The sequence below is a fragment of the Impatiens glandulifera genome, chromosome 3 (genome assembly GCF_907164915.1).
Source record: "Impatiens glandulifera chromosome 3, dImpGla2.1, whole genome shotgun sequence".
In the NCBI taxonomy this organism is placed as follows: domain Eukaryota; kingdom Viridiplantae; phylum Streptophyta; class Magnoliopsida; order Ericales; family Balsaminaceae; genus Impatiens; species Impatiens glandulifera.
The window spans coordinates 20,371,043-20,385,419 of NC_061864.1; the positions used below are offsets into that span (position 1 = coordinate 20,371,043).

The 14,377-nt window shown below is 31.3% G+C and overlaps 3 protein-coding genes across 4 annotated transcripts; 2 read left to right on the forward strand and 1 right to left on the reverse strand.

Moving 5' to 3' along the window:
• Nucleotides 1–478: 478 nt before the first annotated feature.
• Nucleotides 479–4,960, reverse strand: LOC124932565 (protein REPRESSOR OF SILENCING 3). The gene is made up of 7 exons (XM_047473214.1): nucleotides 4,656–4,960; nucleotides 4,215–4,445; nucleotides 3,513–4,001; nucleotides 3,102–3,314; nucleotides 2,081–2,338; nucleotides 1,746–1,823; nucleotides 479–1,221 (listed from the first exon to the last, which is right to left on the reverse strand). Exons 1-7 carry the CDS (start codon nucleotides 4,899–4,901, stop codon nucleotides 652–654), a joined length of 2,085 nt encoding a protein of 694 aa, XP_047329170.1. The 5' UTR covers nucleotides 4,902–4,960; the 3' UTR covers nucleotides 479–651.
• A 1,005-nt stretch (nucleotides 4,961–5,965) lies between these two features.
• Nucleotides 5,966–9,378, forward strand: LOC124931327 (zinc finger CCCH domain-containing protein 16). Of its 2 annotated transcripts, none has more exons than XM_047471766.1 (10): nucleotides 5,966–6,164; nucleotides 6,327–6,528; nucleotides 6,612–6,676; nucleotides 6,756–6,851; nucleotides 7,028–7,121; nucleotides 7,875–8,092; nucleotides 8,350–8,456; nucleotides 8,546–8,816; nucleotides 9,031–9,091; nucleotides 9,197–9,378. In XM_047471766.1, exons 1-10 carry the CDS (start codon nucleotides 6,121–6,123, stop codon nucleotides 9,233–9,235), a joined length of 1,197 nt encoding a protein of 398 aa, XP_047327722.1. In that variant the 5' UTR covers nucleotides 5,966–6,120; the 3' UTR covers nucleotides 9,236–9,378. The 2 variants fall into 2 exon arrangements, with proteins under 2 accessions (XP_047327722.1, XP_047327723.1); XM_047471767.1 differs by having other exon boundaries at nucleotides 9,034–9,091.
• A 3,419-nt stretch (nucleotides 9,379–12,797) lies between these two features.
• Nucleotides 12,798–14,163, forward strand: LOC124932514 (anthocyanidin 3-O-glucosyltransferase 2-like). The gene has a single exon (XM_047473160.1). It carries the CDS (start codon nucleotides 12,829–12,831, stop codon nucleotides 14,155–14,157), a length of 1,329 nt encoding a protein of 442 aa, XP_047329116.1. The 5' UTR covers nucleotides 12,798–12,828; the 3' UTR covers nucleotides 14,158–14,163.
• Nucleotides 14,164–14,377: the final 214 nt, after the last annotated feature.

Below are 14,377 nucleotides of genomic sequence, written 5' to 3' on the forward strand. Positions count from 1 at the left end.
ATAATAATAATAATAATAATAATAATAATAATTTAGCTTATTTGTTACATTGTTTTTCTTTTATCTAAAATCAAAATAATGTTTGGCAAAAAAATATCATAGTTTATTTTAGTATCCTGATTAAAAAAATTATTTTAGTTATAGGTAGATCATCAATTATTATTATTATTTTGAGTTGTTTACAACTCTTAAAAAAATTATATATTGTATTTTATAAATTTAAATTATTAATAAATTATTTTATAAAAAAAAAACATGTACAAATTTTTGAGAAGGGTATGGGGTGATTTTGGGTTTGAAAGAAAAAGAAATGTAGCTAAAAAAAAAATAAAGAGTGAGGAGGGCTAATTTCTATTTCAAATTCCTCTCTCAATTATTTTTTAATTAAAAAAAAAATATGTAAACAACCAAAAATTAACAGGTCAGGGATAAAATTGGTATTTAACACATTAATTTATTGATAAAGGTTTATTTAATATGAAATGAACTGTAGTAAATTGAGATAAACCAGAAATAAGTTCAAATACACCCACACGAATACAAAATTTTCTTTAAATCACTTAACAAAATAACAACTTTTCAGATTGCTAAATAAAAGTAACAGCCAAATATAACAACAAAAAAGAATTATGAAACTGAATAATGTGTTTGCTATTTTTCCTTCTCCTTACCCTTTTTCTTGAATGATCCGCAAACTGCGGCTTTAGCCTTCTTCCACTCTTTCATCGAAGAGTCGCTCTTCATAAAGGAGCACGTTTCTCCGATGGTATAGCTTACCACAGGTGGCACTTCAGCTGACACGACATCTTTCGAAACAATAGCCGGATGTTTTTTAGGACCAGTCTTTTCTTCCACATTCTTCGGTTTCAAATGTTCACCCATATTAGCAGAAAGTGTAAACCCTGTTGTTATTCCCAACAGCTCGGGTTCTTGGTTTGCGAATGTTGTTGAAGTTGGCAAAATTTGTGAGATGCTAAAAGAATTGTTTTCTCCACCAATCAGTTTGATCCACGAAGATTTATTCCGCCAGAAATCGCCTCTGCCAGAATTGACAGCTTTATTGGTAGTAGCTTCCTTATTATTATCCCCCTCGGAATCTTTATACATTTCCTCACTTCTTTGTTCGACAAAAGAGTTTGATTCAATGCCTTGTTCGGTCTTGTCCACAATAGGTTCATCTTTCTCGTCAACAGGCATTTCGGTTTCATCTATTTTTGCTACCTATGCGGATGACAGAAATAAATAATGAAAAATGAGTAATGATAGACATAGACAAATTTTGTAGGGCATATAACCCAGAGTTGAATGATTATATGGTATCCAGAAATATTTACATTAGGGTTTTAATAGAAAATAATCGAAATCATAATCAAATTATAATTTTGTTACCAAATGAAACAAAATAAATTATGGGCTGTTTTGATATCAAATACTTTTCATGTTGATCAATACACTAATGATATGATTTGTATGCAAAATGAAGCAACCGATCACACTATAATCTGGATCATGATCTTATGAAGATTCCCTTTCAATTTTCGAATGAGATCGTGATTTGGGTGAAGATATGTACTACATACGTACTACAATCTGGAGCATGATCTAAAAAATATATGAAAACAATAAATAATCTTATACCAATCGAAAAACATACTTCCATTTTCATTTTGGCGATTTTTAAATTAGATAGTGATTGTGACAAAATAACAGTTTCCAAATAAGCTCATTTAAGGGGGAAACCATACCTCATTTGGCACAATATGTTCATCTTTCTCAGGCTGTTTCTTGTCTACAGGCATTTCCGTTTCATCTAATTTTGGTACCTAGATGCACGACAGAGACAAATGCATTCTTACAATAAAAAAATTACCCGAGAGTCTAATACACGAGCCTATTTGGTATGATCAAGAAAAAAAATACATTTTGCATGGTTTGTAAACATCAGTCATCTAAAAAATAATTTGGATCATGATAATCTTATACCCAGCATAACAAAATCAATTTTATTTTGGCTCAATGGGATCATGGTTGTGACATAATAACAGTTTCCAAATAGGTTCATTAAGGCAGGAAACCATACCTCGTGTGTTAAAGCTGCATCTGCCAACGTTATAGTAGTGCTATCAACGGATGGAATGGAAATACGACTACTTAAATCAATCATTCCTTTCCCAGAGGATTGATCAGGTTTAATAGACATCCTCTCATTCCATCTTGCCTTTGGTTTAGCAACAACGACAACAGCTTCATGGCCTTCAGATGTGGATGATTTTCTCTTCTTACTTGGAAGTTCAACATTTGTCTCAGTTACACTACCAGCTCGTTTCTTTTTGGAAACCTGTTGTTAAAAGAAAGCTGCTTCAAAAGTGTTCAAGGGGAACTATTTGATACTAACACGTAAAAGGGGATTAGATCCTATCAGATGTTAACCACTAACACATGTAGTTAACAATGTAGTTGATTAGGCTAAATTTGATACTTTGTTTGAATGGATGAAATTTATGATGTATATTTTTGCTTTTGAAAATAATAACTGAGCATGTTTAGCATCTCATAAAAAATTCTATAAATCTTTTTAATTATTAATTCAAGGATTTTCATTTTCACACATACATATAAGGTTCGTTTTGTTTCCTCAATTTGTGTGGTTCGTTTTGCTTCCCATACTTTTAAAAATGGCTCAAATTACTTCTTCCAATCATTACTTGGTTATCTCTGATTAGCATTTAATTCATCTCTACACTATTTCTACTTCTTAATCTCAATCTTAGACTAAAATATTGTTTCTCTTTCTAAAGTGCATAAAAAAAAGAGAGTGATTTGATCCAATTTCTAAAGTTCAGTAAGTAAAGTGAGTTGCAAGTTGCGAAAACAAAAAGAGCTTTTGATCCAATTCATGAAGCAAAATGAACTTCTTTCCTATTATCTTTTATAACTTTCTTCTTATGTGGTTCCTTAATCTATAGCTAATGGATCATTTCCTGCAACCTTCAAATTCATTAGAAGGTTGTCAACGTATCATCAATTATCACAAATTATATGTACACAAGAACAATATGGAGCATAAGTCATCTAGAATCCATTTGATTGAGAAATCATACCTGATGCACTACAGCTGCCTCCTCCTCTAGCCTTGACTTCGTGGTACAACCAGTTACCACGTTAATTAGAAGGTTATCATCATTAACCAGATCATTTGCTAATGTAGTTGAACTGTTCTTTTCCCTTTCCACGCCTTCATTTAAATAAGATTTCCTCCTCCTTGATATTTCATTGGTCGTTGAAGCTACATTACTAGGTTTGTCTAGGGAAGCCTGCAGTTAAATGACCACTGTTTCATGAGACTCCAATTTGGGTTATAACTTTTTTACAGGGTTTTTGTATAAAATTAAGGCATCGATGATATTTAAAGTGAACGAGCTTCTTATACCAAAGGTATCCCCCTTAACATATACCAGCATTGATAAAAGTTATCCACATAATCACAGTGATCCAGTTCAAGTTAAAGTTACCTTGTTCTGTACAATTGTTCTATTTTCTGCACTCATGAAGTTATCCATTTGATCTTTTCGCCCAACTGTCAGATTCATTACAAAGTCATCATCATCATCAACAATATCATCAACAATGTCATCATCATCATCAACAATGTCATCGTCATTATCATCATCAATGATCTCATTTGTGACTTCCTTATCAACTGGCAGCTTATCTTCTATGCTAGTGGAACGTTGTCCTTTGACCAATTCATTGTCATCGGTTATGGGGCCCAGCTTGTTTTGCTTTGCAAAGAGCTTGTTCATCACATTATGCATTATATTGAACTCTTGATCATCTACACCGCCAGCAAGTACTTCAAGAGCATGAGCTTCTTGTTTGGCAGCATTAGCAGAACCAGAGTGCTCTTCACAGTCACAGAAATGGACAGGCATTGAAGGTACATTAACACGCTGAAAGCTGTATTTGTGTTTACCAGTGCCATTTTTAGGCAATAATTTAACCTATAGAAAGTGAAAAAAATGTTTAATGGCCATTTAGTTGTATACAAGTGCTACCAACATAAACACAAACCAGAATAAATATATAAATAAAGATAGAACTCAATAACAATGATCACCCTCTCCTGCCCTTTCCCTTCCACCGAAGGAATAAACAATTAAAGATATTACTTCAGAGAATTATATGATGAAGGGGTTTGTTTGAGAGAATTCTACCTTTCTAAAAGATGGGAAAAAAATTCGAAGCATTGGCTGATCTTCCTTCGATAGTTTCTTCAGCTTGCTAGGAACATCAGTAATTTTAGTTGTGTCATCAACATCAACATCAATAGATTCAATTATAGAAGGTTTAGCATCTTCCATCCATTCTCTTTGCATTCGGGTAGTATAATGTTCCTTTGCCTTTTCAAGTCTTAGCCGACCTCCTTTCCATATGCACCCATTGTACTGCAAACAACAAATTGGATAATATGCTAATTGTAAATATCTCTAAACACTCAATATTTACAAGGTGTTAACTTCTCGCAACGACAGACATTTATGGACAAAACACTCAATATTTACAAGGAATCATGCAGCTTTCTTCCATATATAACTTACCAGCATCAAGAATAAGCAACAATTAAGCAATTGAGAAGGAGGAAGAGAGAAATATACCATGCTGAAGAGTTTGGAAAGTGATTTCTCGGATGAAGGGAGAAAATCGAAGTATGCCATGCTGCGACCTTTGTCGCGGATAATCTGCACAGAGTTGATAGAGCCCAAGGATGAGAAAGCACTGCGAAGATGATCTTCCGTTACGGTAACTCCGAGTCCCCCTAAAAATATTCTAGTCTCGGCCATCGCCGTTTCCTCCTCCATCACTGTCGCCGCCGCCGCCTCCTCCTCCATCATAGTCGTCATTCGACCTCCTTGCCTATTCAAAAATGGATCAAAACCCTAGCTGAATAACTAAGCCAAAACTAAAAGGAAAGCCGAAAAAATTAAAAAAATAAACCGAAATATATATATATATATGAGAATTTAGTATTGCCCCTAAATTTCACTCAACTTTAAGTTATTATCCCTATTTTAAAATACTACGTCGGAATTAAAATAAATAATAATTTTTAACGCATCAATTAAATTTCGGATATATATATATATTTTTTAAGTTAATTTATTATTTACGTAATATTTATAAATAAACAAATATATGTCATTAATTTAATAACCGAATTTCAGCGAAATAAAGTTTTGAGTACCAAATTTTAAAAAATTATTAGTCAAAACTCTTAATTCGTTAAAATTCGATACTTAAATTAATATGACGTGTTCTACCACTTGTGTAGAAGAGAGAAATAATAAAAAATCTTTAGAACATGACCATTTTCCTTGGAAAAAAATAAACTTTCTCCTGCACATGGTCATGTTCAAGACAAAAATCTCTCAAATATTATAATGTTCATGATAAAAATCTCCCGAACATTGACATGTTTTTCCAACTTTTTAATCTCTCGGCACATGTCTATTATCCCGAATTTTTTTTCTCAACTGCATAGGTGACAGATCACGTCGAATTCGTGACTTTGTTTTCGTTATAATTCTATTGCCCAAATCATTTATCTTTTTATATAATAAGTTAATAACGTTTAAAATTGTTAAGATAATTTTTTTACTTTTTTATATAATTTTATCCATAACCTTAAATGGTTAGAATAAAAAAAAATGTCTAAAATCAAAATTGACAATCAGTATAAAAAATATATAAAAAAAAAACCTAATTTAACCATTCGTCCAAAAGACTTCTTCTCTATTAATTTGAGTGATTTAAGCAAATTAATCAAGAAGAGATCTATATTTGAATATGTTTAAAAGTATAAAACTATTTAAAATACAATACTCAAATTCAAGTACTATTTTATATATTTGGCCTAAAAAAAGAAAAGAAAAAAATATTGGGTCTGGTTCTTCTTCCTTCCGAAACCAAGGGCTGTATGAAGGAAGGACTGTAAATCGTAAGAAGCTGCTCTATATACAAAGCCGTTCTTTTCCCGCTTCTCTCTCCAATTCTTAGTGAGGGAACTTTTCCGGTTATCTTCTCCGGCGCTTCAACTATTTCCTTCATCCTATCGGCTAAGCAATGCCGCCGAAGAAAGAGCTTTGCAGGAATTTTCAGCGTGGATCGTAAGAATTATTACAGTAGCTTATCATGTTATGTTTATCAATTCTCTTTCTTAATTGTGTATTAGTATATTAGGTTTTCATTTCTCTCGATTACAATCTTTTAATTTTGTAGTCCTCTAGTCTGTAGAACAGATTGCTAACTTTTCGGTTTCAATCTTCCAGCTGTAAGTATGGTGAGCGGTGTAACTACTCTCATCAAGTATCTCAGCAACAACGATCTAATCATTTTGGAAATAGCATCCAAAACACTAATCAGTTTCAGACCTCGAATAATCAACAACCTAATCCTTTCGGTTTTGGTGTTAAGAGTAACTCTCAACCTAGAGGAGTGACTGAGTTTGGATCCAAACAGAATCCATCGAAGGTTCTTCATATTATACACGATCATACTTTGTATTTGATTCTTCTTTTTTCTTCTGTTATACACTTTGATTTCTTATATTTCAGCCTTTTGAAAACAAGTGGTCTCGAACACCTGAGAATCAGCCACAAGCCACACCACAACCGCATAAGTGAGTCTCTTTTGATTGTGCCTTTATATTTTGTCTTGAAACAAGTACCTGAGAAATATACTACACGATGTTTATGAAGCTGTGCAGATCCCGAATCATGCAAGCGACAAATCAAGGAAGATTTTGAGCATGAGAGGCCATTATGGAAACTTACATGTTATGGTCATAACAAAGGGTATGATTGCTTAACTAATGATAGAAGGTTTATATTCTTCAAATTACAGGGAAAATGTTACTTAATAATACTAAGTGCTAATAGAACTTGGAATTGGATACTATATATTTGCAATAGCTTTAACTCTTTCTCAGAAGCAAAAGTATAAGAAATATGTTGAAATCTCTTTAATGCAGTTCTCCTTGCGACATTGTTGGTGACATTAGCTTTGAGGAGTTACGAGCCACAGCATATAATGATGCCAAACAAGGGTTGGCTTTACAGTTTATTGTAAGAATACGAGACATTCCATTTTCGTTATATTACCTTCTTCTAACTCAAATTATCATTGTTAGATGCCGTGTCTTTGAATCTCAAATTATCATTTCAGTCTAGATTTTTCAAAGTGATTGATCCAAGTTTTTGTGCAAATTTCGAAGAAAGTAGGATAACTATGCGACTAACCAAGAAATTTGGTTATTTTGAATTGATTAACTATAAGATACTATAGCGTCTATTAATCATTTCAAATAATTGGCAAGAGATTATTAGAGTATCAAGAGAATTTATTAGGAATAGCTATCTTTAATACCCGCTCCTCCTATGCTTCCATTTCCACATCTCAAGATAAGGCATGCTTCTTCAGTCCCAATCCCAACATAGCTCACAAGCCTATTTGGAAACTAGTATTTTGTCAGAATATCTGTCAAATCATGATCTCATTGGAAAATCATCAAAGTTAAAACTAAGAGTAGTTTTTTTCTCGTTTGGTAAGATCTTTTCTGAATCATGTCAAATTATTATTTTTTATCGCGATCAGATTATTTTATTGATAATTGTGATTTTTGGTGGACATAATAAATTTACATTTTCCGGGATCATGATCCACATGAAATGTTTTTTGATACCTAAACACTAAACAGCCAAATGGACTTCATCTTATATGTTCTCCAAATGTTTAATAGGTTAAATTAAGAAGCAATATGTTAATATACTAGCTAGTAAGTTCATATTTGCTGCTAATTAAATTTGTTTTCAACACAGGTTGAGAAGGAGAGGAATTTACTCAATGCTAAGTTGCAAGAATTTGATAATTTACTGCGTAATCCATATACAGCGAGACAGACACCTGTCTTGACTACCCAAAATGCTTTTTCCGCAACTAGTCCTATTGTCCCGTCTATACAACCAGCTCAGAATATTTCCCCACTTTCAGTGTCGAGTTTCAGCCAACTTGCTGCATCACCTAGCAAGGGGTTCGGGTGAGGCAAGATGGAATTCTCACTGCTGTTTACTAAGACCTTGTTTGTTGTGGGTTATTTGGAATTATTTTCAAATAATCCACTAACATATCAATTGTCACTTCTTCAATCATATCATTCAAATCATCAACCAAATTACCCTTATTTTTGTTTTTTAGAATATTTTAATCATTTTATCCAAATAACCCAAGATCAAACAAGGTCTTTTTCTCTTTTTTTTACTGACTTTTCTCTCTTGTTTACATTTTTGTCTATAGCCATTCTTCTGGAAATAATGCTTTCGGACAATCAACTACTCCTCAGACATCTTTCCAGGCGACTAATGGATCTGCAACAAACACTTCGCCATTTGCAAGGGCAGCAGGTATAGATAAAAATTGGGAAGTTGTAAATATTATCGACCAAACTTGTAAAAGTTGATACATAACCACCACCCACCAAAACTATTTGTAGGTTCAATTCATGGTCAAATCCCTAACCCCTCTTTTGGAAATGGCTTTTCCTCCAATGCTGCAAGTTTCAACAATGTAGCCACTGGTGCTGGACAAAATATATTTCCATCATCTGGCAATAATCAATCCATGATGGGTTTGAATGTTCCAACTAATGTTCCGCAGCAATTTCAGTTTCCTAGTTTAACGAATAACCAGTCTCAGATAGGTTTCAATGGTTTGAATTCTATTGTTGATGCAGCTGTTCAATCATCTCTGAATATGAAAACAAGGTTAGCCTTCAGTTTCTACACTGATATTGCAGCATGTCACAAATCATTTTTTCATATTTGCCAAACACTCTAGCTTTTCGTGTTTAATCTAGGGTTATTTTCAAATAATCTTGTTTTTTTTAACATGTAATTGATTATTATTTTCTTGATAGTACCATCAATGATTCTTCTATGTTACATTGGTGATTTCTCAATGGTTGTGTTTATGTTCTAGTAGTGATGGCAACAACATTGATAAGGGCATATGGAGCAAAGCTGAATGGATTGCTGGCGAGGTAATAATGATTTAGGTTTTTTTATCCGGCAAATGTTCTTCGTGTTGTGCTTTGCAATTTCGAATGTTTAAAATAAATAAATAAATTGCGATTTCTTCCTTTCAGATACCAGAGGAAGCACCTCCTGACGATGTTATTTTTTAAGTAGTTAATATCCGAATTTTGATTTCTTTTAAAATTCTTTATTTGTATTATACTTAACATCATAAACACATTTTTCATATTGTTTGTAGATTTTGAAGTATCACACCCTCTATTATTATTGTACACTAAATTGACATTTTCAACACATAACTATATGTATTATCTCTCCATTTGAATTAAATTATTTGACTTAAAGTAGTTAAACTCCAGTTTATAAATTATTTTATAAAAAAAGAAAAAATTATATTTACAAATTTAAAATAAGTTATTAATAATTCATTATTAACTGTGAATTAAAAATTCTTTATTTGATAATATTTATATATAAAAATGTAAATATAATTTAACATTCAATATTTATATATAAAAATTTATTTATGTTTTCGTTTAAAATAATAATAAACACAATTAAATATATAACTAAATAAATTTTAATTTTATTTAACTTTTTTATAATTAGAGATAAATTAATTTTATATAACTAAATAAACGGTAATTTTTATATTAAAAAATGTATAAAAATGATTAAATGATTGAAATGATGAACGAAAGAACAAGAATTTTATGATAGAAAAAAAAAAACTCCAAAAAAATCACTATATCAAACAAGGCGTTAGTGGAATGTTGACCATAGAGAAGATGGAGACCTGAGAAAGAAGATGACAAGTCCGGTAAAAAGATAAAACGATGCCGTTTTAAAAAGTACATATAGATAATAATTGAAGTAAAATGATGATGTCCACAGTGGAAAACAGTTTCCGACCCTTATGTTGTCTAATCATAATAAATGGGACATAGGAGGAGGAAGATGTTTGGTTACGAAGAACACGAGTTCCTCGCGACATTCATTATTGAGATTCATTATTGAGATTCATTATTGAGATTATGTACTTTTGGAATTTGAAAAAAAAAATGGCTTCTTGTATAATGGACTTGTTCAGTTTTAAAAAAATTCAATCATAATCAATTTTTTAATCAATTATTTGTAAAAAAACATATATCACTCATTTTATTAATTAAAATATTAAAATATTCTTTATTTTATTTATATATATCAATACATTTTAAGCTCTTTTACTAAAAATAATTATTTTTTAAAATCATTACCAATCATTATTTTTTTCTTAATCTAAGTTTAAAACAAAAATAATTCGAACAAATCCTATTACATAGAACAATACAAAGAACAATAAAAATGAGTACAATGGTGATGTCATTTCAATGATTAAGATAATAAATTTTTTGATGTCATTTCAATGATGAAGATAATAATTTTTTTATTTATGATGTTATTATAGATTACATCATTAGGTTAGAGCATCATTAGGTTAGAGCATCGTTAGTTTCATTCAGCTTATTCATCCAGCTTATTCTTAGATACGTTAAGTGATTTTAGTTTGAATATGCTTGAGTATGTTTGATTAAGCTTATATATTCAGATTAATTTTTTTATATTTATAATATTATTTAATAATTAATATTATATATATAATGTTATATATATTTATTAATTTAATTTTAAATATTAATAGATGATTTAAATTAAAAAATAATATATATTTCAAAATAAATTATATTAATATATTAATTTTTATAAGTTTTTTTTAATATATAATTTTAAATATTAATAAATGACTTAAATTAAATAAATAATATATTCTAAAATAAATGATATGAATAAAAAAAATAATTTATTATTATTATATATATTTTTCACATTTCCACACTCTCCCATCTAATTTTCAATTGTCCATTTATTTTTGAATTCTCTCGCTCTATTCGTATTATCATTCATTTCAATTATAATTAGATACTTTTAGATAATTAAGACTAATTTAATTTCTAAAATTATAATTATAAATAAAAAAAATCATAATATATTTATATTTTGCTTAATTATTTTATATATTAAGATACATATATTATAAATAATAAATAAAAATATATTTAAATGTATATTTTTTTTTATTATAATAATTTTATATAAATATATAAAAATATGGGAATAATGCTAATTTTATTTATAAATTTGGAGTGATGTATCAAATTTATTTATAAAGTTGTAAAATTTTATTTTTGTATATAAAGTTGTCAAAATGTATCAAAAATATTTAAGTTAACGGAAGACAAATAACACAATTAACGACGTTAAATTTGTATCCACGAGACATCCACGTATAATTCACCTATTATATATATATTTTTTAAACTAATTTTCTTTTTTTATTTCAAACAAATTCAATGTTTTTTTTACATACATAATCTCCATCCTCTGCCAGCCGACCTTTTCACCAGCAACCTTGCTGCCATCACTGCCCAATACTGCAAATTACACATTCCTTTTGACATGACTTGAAAAAATACGAAGATGATCATCTTCGCACTGCGATACTAACTCAATATTGCAAAACTCAAAACCAAACTCATCGTTCTAATCATCTTCAATTTAATCATCATATCCATCTTATTCATCATACGTTTCGCCCATCCCAAAAACCACAATTCATCATTCAAGAGATGTCACTGTCTTCACCTTCAACCTCTCGTTGTCGCCTCCGTCACCGTTGAATCTTCACCCATCCAGTCCACTCTACAAATCACCATCGCCTCCAAAAACCCAAACGAGAATTCGGGTATCCTACAATTAAGCTTGACAATCATGTCGATTGAAAGATTGAGGCGTTAAATACCTGTAAGTACCATATTCATGTACTCTGTTCTGCTACCATAAATATATGAAATAAATAAGAGAATGAATAAAATGATTAAAGAGAGATTAAATTGATGAGAGAGAATGAATAAAATGATTAGAAATGAATTATAGATGAGAGAGAATGAATAAAAAAATATTTAAAATGAATGAGATAGAAAAACGCTTAAATTATAATCTTAAACGCTGAGATTATAATCTTAAACGTTGAGCAGGGAAGTAAAGAGAGAATTGAGTTTAAATACAAAAGTGTGTTTGATTATCATTTTTTGTGTGAGCTTATTACGCAAATCATACTTTGTTTATAAACGCTAAATCAAACGACCTTAAAGAATGATAATTAGTTTAATGTAGATTTTACTCATTCTCTAAAATATAATAATATATTATATAAAATATAATGTTATTTATATTTATTATCAAACATGTTATTATCTAAATTTTATAATTCTCATTTTCATTCTATATAATAAATTTATCACGTGATTTTATATTTTTGTGTAAAATATGAAAAAATTGAGATATATTTTTAAATTAATGTTTTATTATTAGTACTTTATATTAATATATAAAAAAAATTAAAAAATAATGAAAATAATGAATAAAATGATTAAAAAATATGGAATAAATAAGAGAATGAGTAAAATGATTTGAAATAAATGTAATAAATGAGAGAAAATTAATAAAATAATAAAAAACAATGGAATGGACAAAAAAAAATTTAAAATAATATTTAAAAGTGATGAAGGAGAAAATTTGTAAGAATATAAACTTAAACATTGATAGCCAATTGCATATATATTCTCTAAATCAAATCTATCTGATAGCCTAAACATAATAGAATCATCTCTCTCTCTGATATCTCCACTATCTAGAATTGATAATGGAGAAGAAAATAGAGCTGATTTGCATTCCTTCCCCAGGCACTAGCCACATAGTATCCATGCTTCAGATGGCCAGGCTCATGGTGGCCCGAGACCAACGCATCTCCATCACCGTTCTGCTCATCAAACGACCCGCCTCCAGTACCGACCTAACCAGCACTTCTTTCGAGGAGAACAACGACCAAACAAGCATAAGATTCGTCCATTTGAGGGAACCCGACCCTTCGAACTCACTCATACATTTAGATGAACAAGCCCGTTTCTTTGCCAGCACCGGAGAGATCCAAATACCCATTGTCCGTGAAGCCATAGTTGCCGAGTTCATGGGTCGACCCGGATCATTAGGGAATCTCGCAGGAATACTAATGGACATGTTCTGTGCCTGCATGGTTGATGTAGCAAAGGAATTTCAAGTCCCTTCTTATATATACTTCCCCTCTAACGCTTCTTGTTTAGGTTTAATGAACCATATGCATGCCATGATAGAACAAGAAGAAGGATCCGAATTCATCAATTCGGATCCGGTTCTTAACATACCCATCTTCTCCCACCCTTACCCGGCCAATGTTCTTCCTATAACAATGATCTATAAGAACCACAACACGACCACATTGCTTGGCCTAACTAACAAATTTAAAGAATCCAGTGGCATTGTCGTAAATACATTCTCTGAGCTAGAACCGGTGGCGAATAGAGAAAATGAGAAACTGGGACCGATTTATCATGTGGGTCCGCTTGTGAATTTCGAGAAGAGCATTGGAAGAGACGAGATGATGCGTTGGCTGGATGATCAGCCTCGTTCTTCAGTGGTGTTCCTCTGTTTTGGGAGTATGGGTAATTTCGTGGAGGAGCAAGTGAAGGAGATCGCGGTGGCGTTGGAGCGTAGCCGGTGCCGGTTCATATGGTCGTTGAGGATGTCGCGGGAGGTACTTCCGGAAGGGTTTTTGGAGAGGACTTGTGAATTGGGGAAATTGATTGAGTGGGCGCCACAAGTGGACATTTTGTCGCATGTTGCGGTTGGGGGATTCGTGTCGCATTGTGGGTGGAACTCTATTTTGGAGAGTTTGTGGTATGGTGTGTCGGTCGCGGCTTGGCCTTTGTATGCGGAGCAACAGATGAATGCGTTTTTGTTGGTTAAGGAATTGGAGTTGGCGGTTGAAGTTAAGATGGATTATAGGCAGAATGAGAATCAAATTGTGGCGGCTGAAGTTATTGAGAACGCGATAAGGCGGTTGATGGATGGTGGGAGCGATATGGATGAGATGAGGAAGAGGGTTAAGGATTTAAGCGAGACGAGTAACATTGATCGAAGGAGGATCTTCTTATAACTCTATTGGCCGATTCATAGAAGATGTAATTCAAAACAAAGAACAATTTGATCTTTCTAAAGATTGAGTATTTAGTTTCAAATATAATAAATAGCATAAGTTTTGTATTTGTTATATAATTTTGTGTTTATTGTATAATATAAATATTTTTTTGTTTTGTGCTTAATTACGGACGAAAAAATGCATTAGAAATGGTCTACTTCGAAGTTCTTAGTTTTAG

Coding starts and splice junctions, on each gene's coding strand:
- LOC124932565 (XM_047473214.1), bottom strand. CDS start 4,901: ATGACGACTATGATGGAGGAGGAGGCGGCGGCGGCGACAGTGATGGAG. Junction 2,339..3,101: donor AGGCAGCTGTAGTGCATCAG/GTATGATTTCTC, acceptor TTTTAACAACAG/GTTTCCAAAAAGAAACGAGC. Junction 1,222..1,745: donor AACATATTGTGCCAAATGAG/GTATGGTTTCCC, acceptor TCATCCGCATAG/GTAGCAAAAATAGATGAAAC.
- LOC124931327 (XM_047471766.1), top strand. CDS start 6,121: ATGCCGCCGAAGAAAGAGCTTTGCAGGAATTTTCAGCGTGGATC. Junction 6,677..6,755: donor GCCACACCACAACCGCATAA/GTGAGTCTCTTT, acceptor ATGTTTATGAAG/CTGTGCAGATCCCGAATCAT. Junction 7,122..7,874: donor GGTTGGCTTTACAGTTTATT/GTAAGAATACGA, acceptor TTTTCAACACAG/GTTGAGAAGGAGAGGAATTT.
- LOC124932514 (XM_047473160.1), top strand. CDS start 12,829: ATGGAGAAGAAAATAGAGCTGATTTGCATTCCTTCCCCAGGCACTAGC.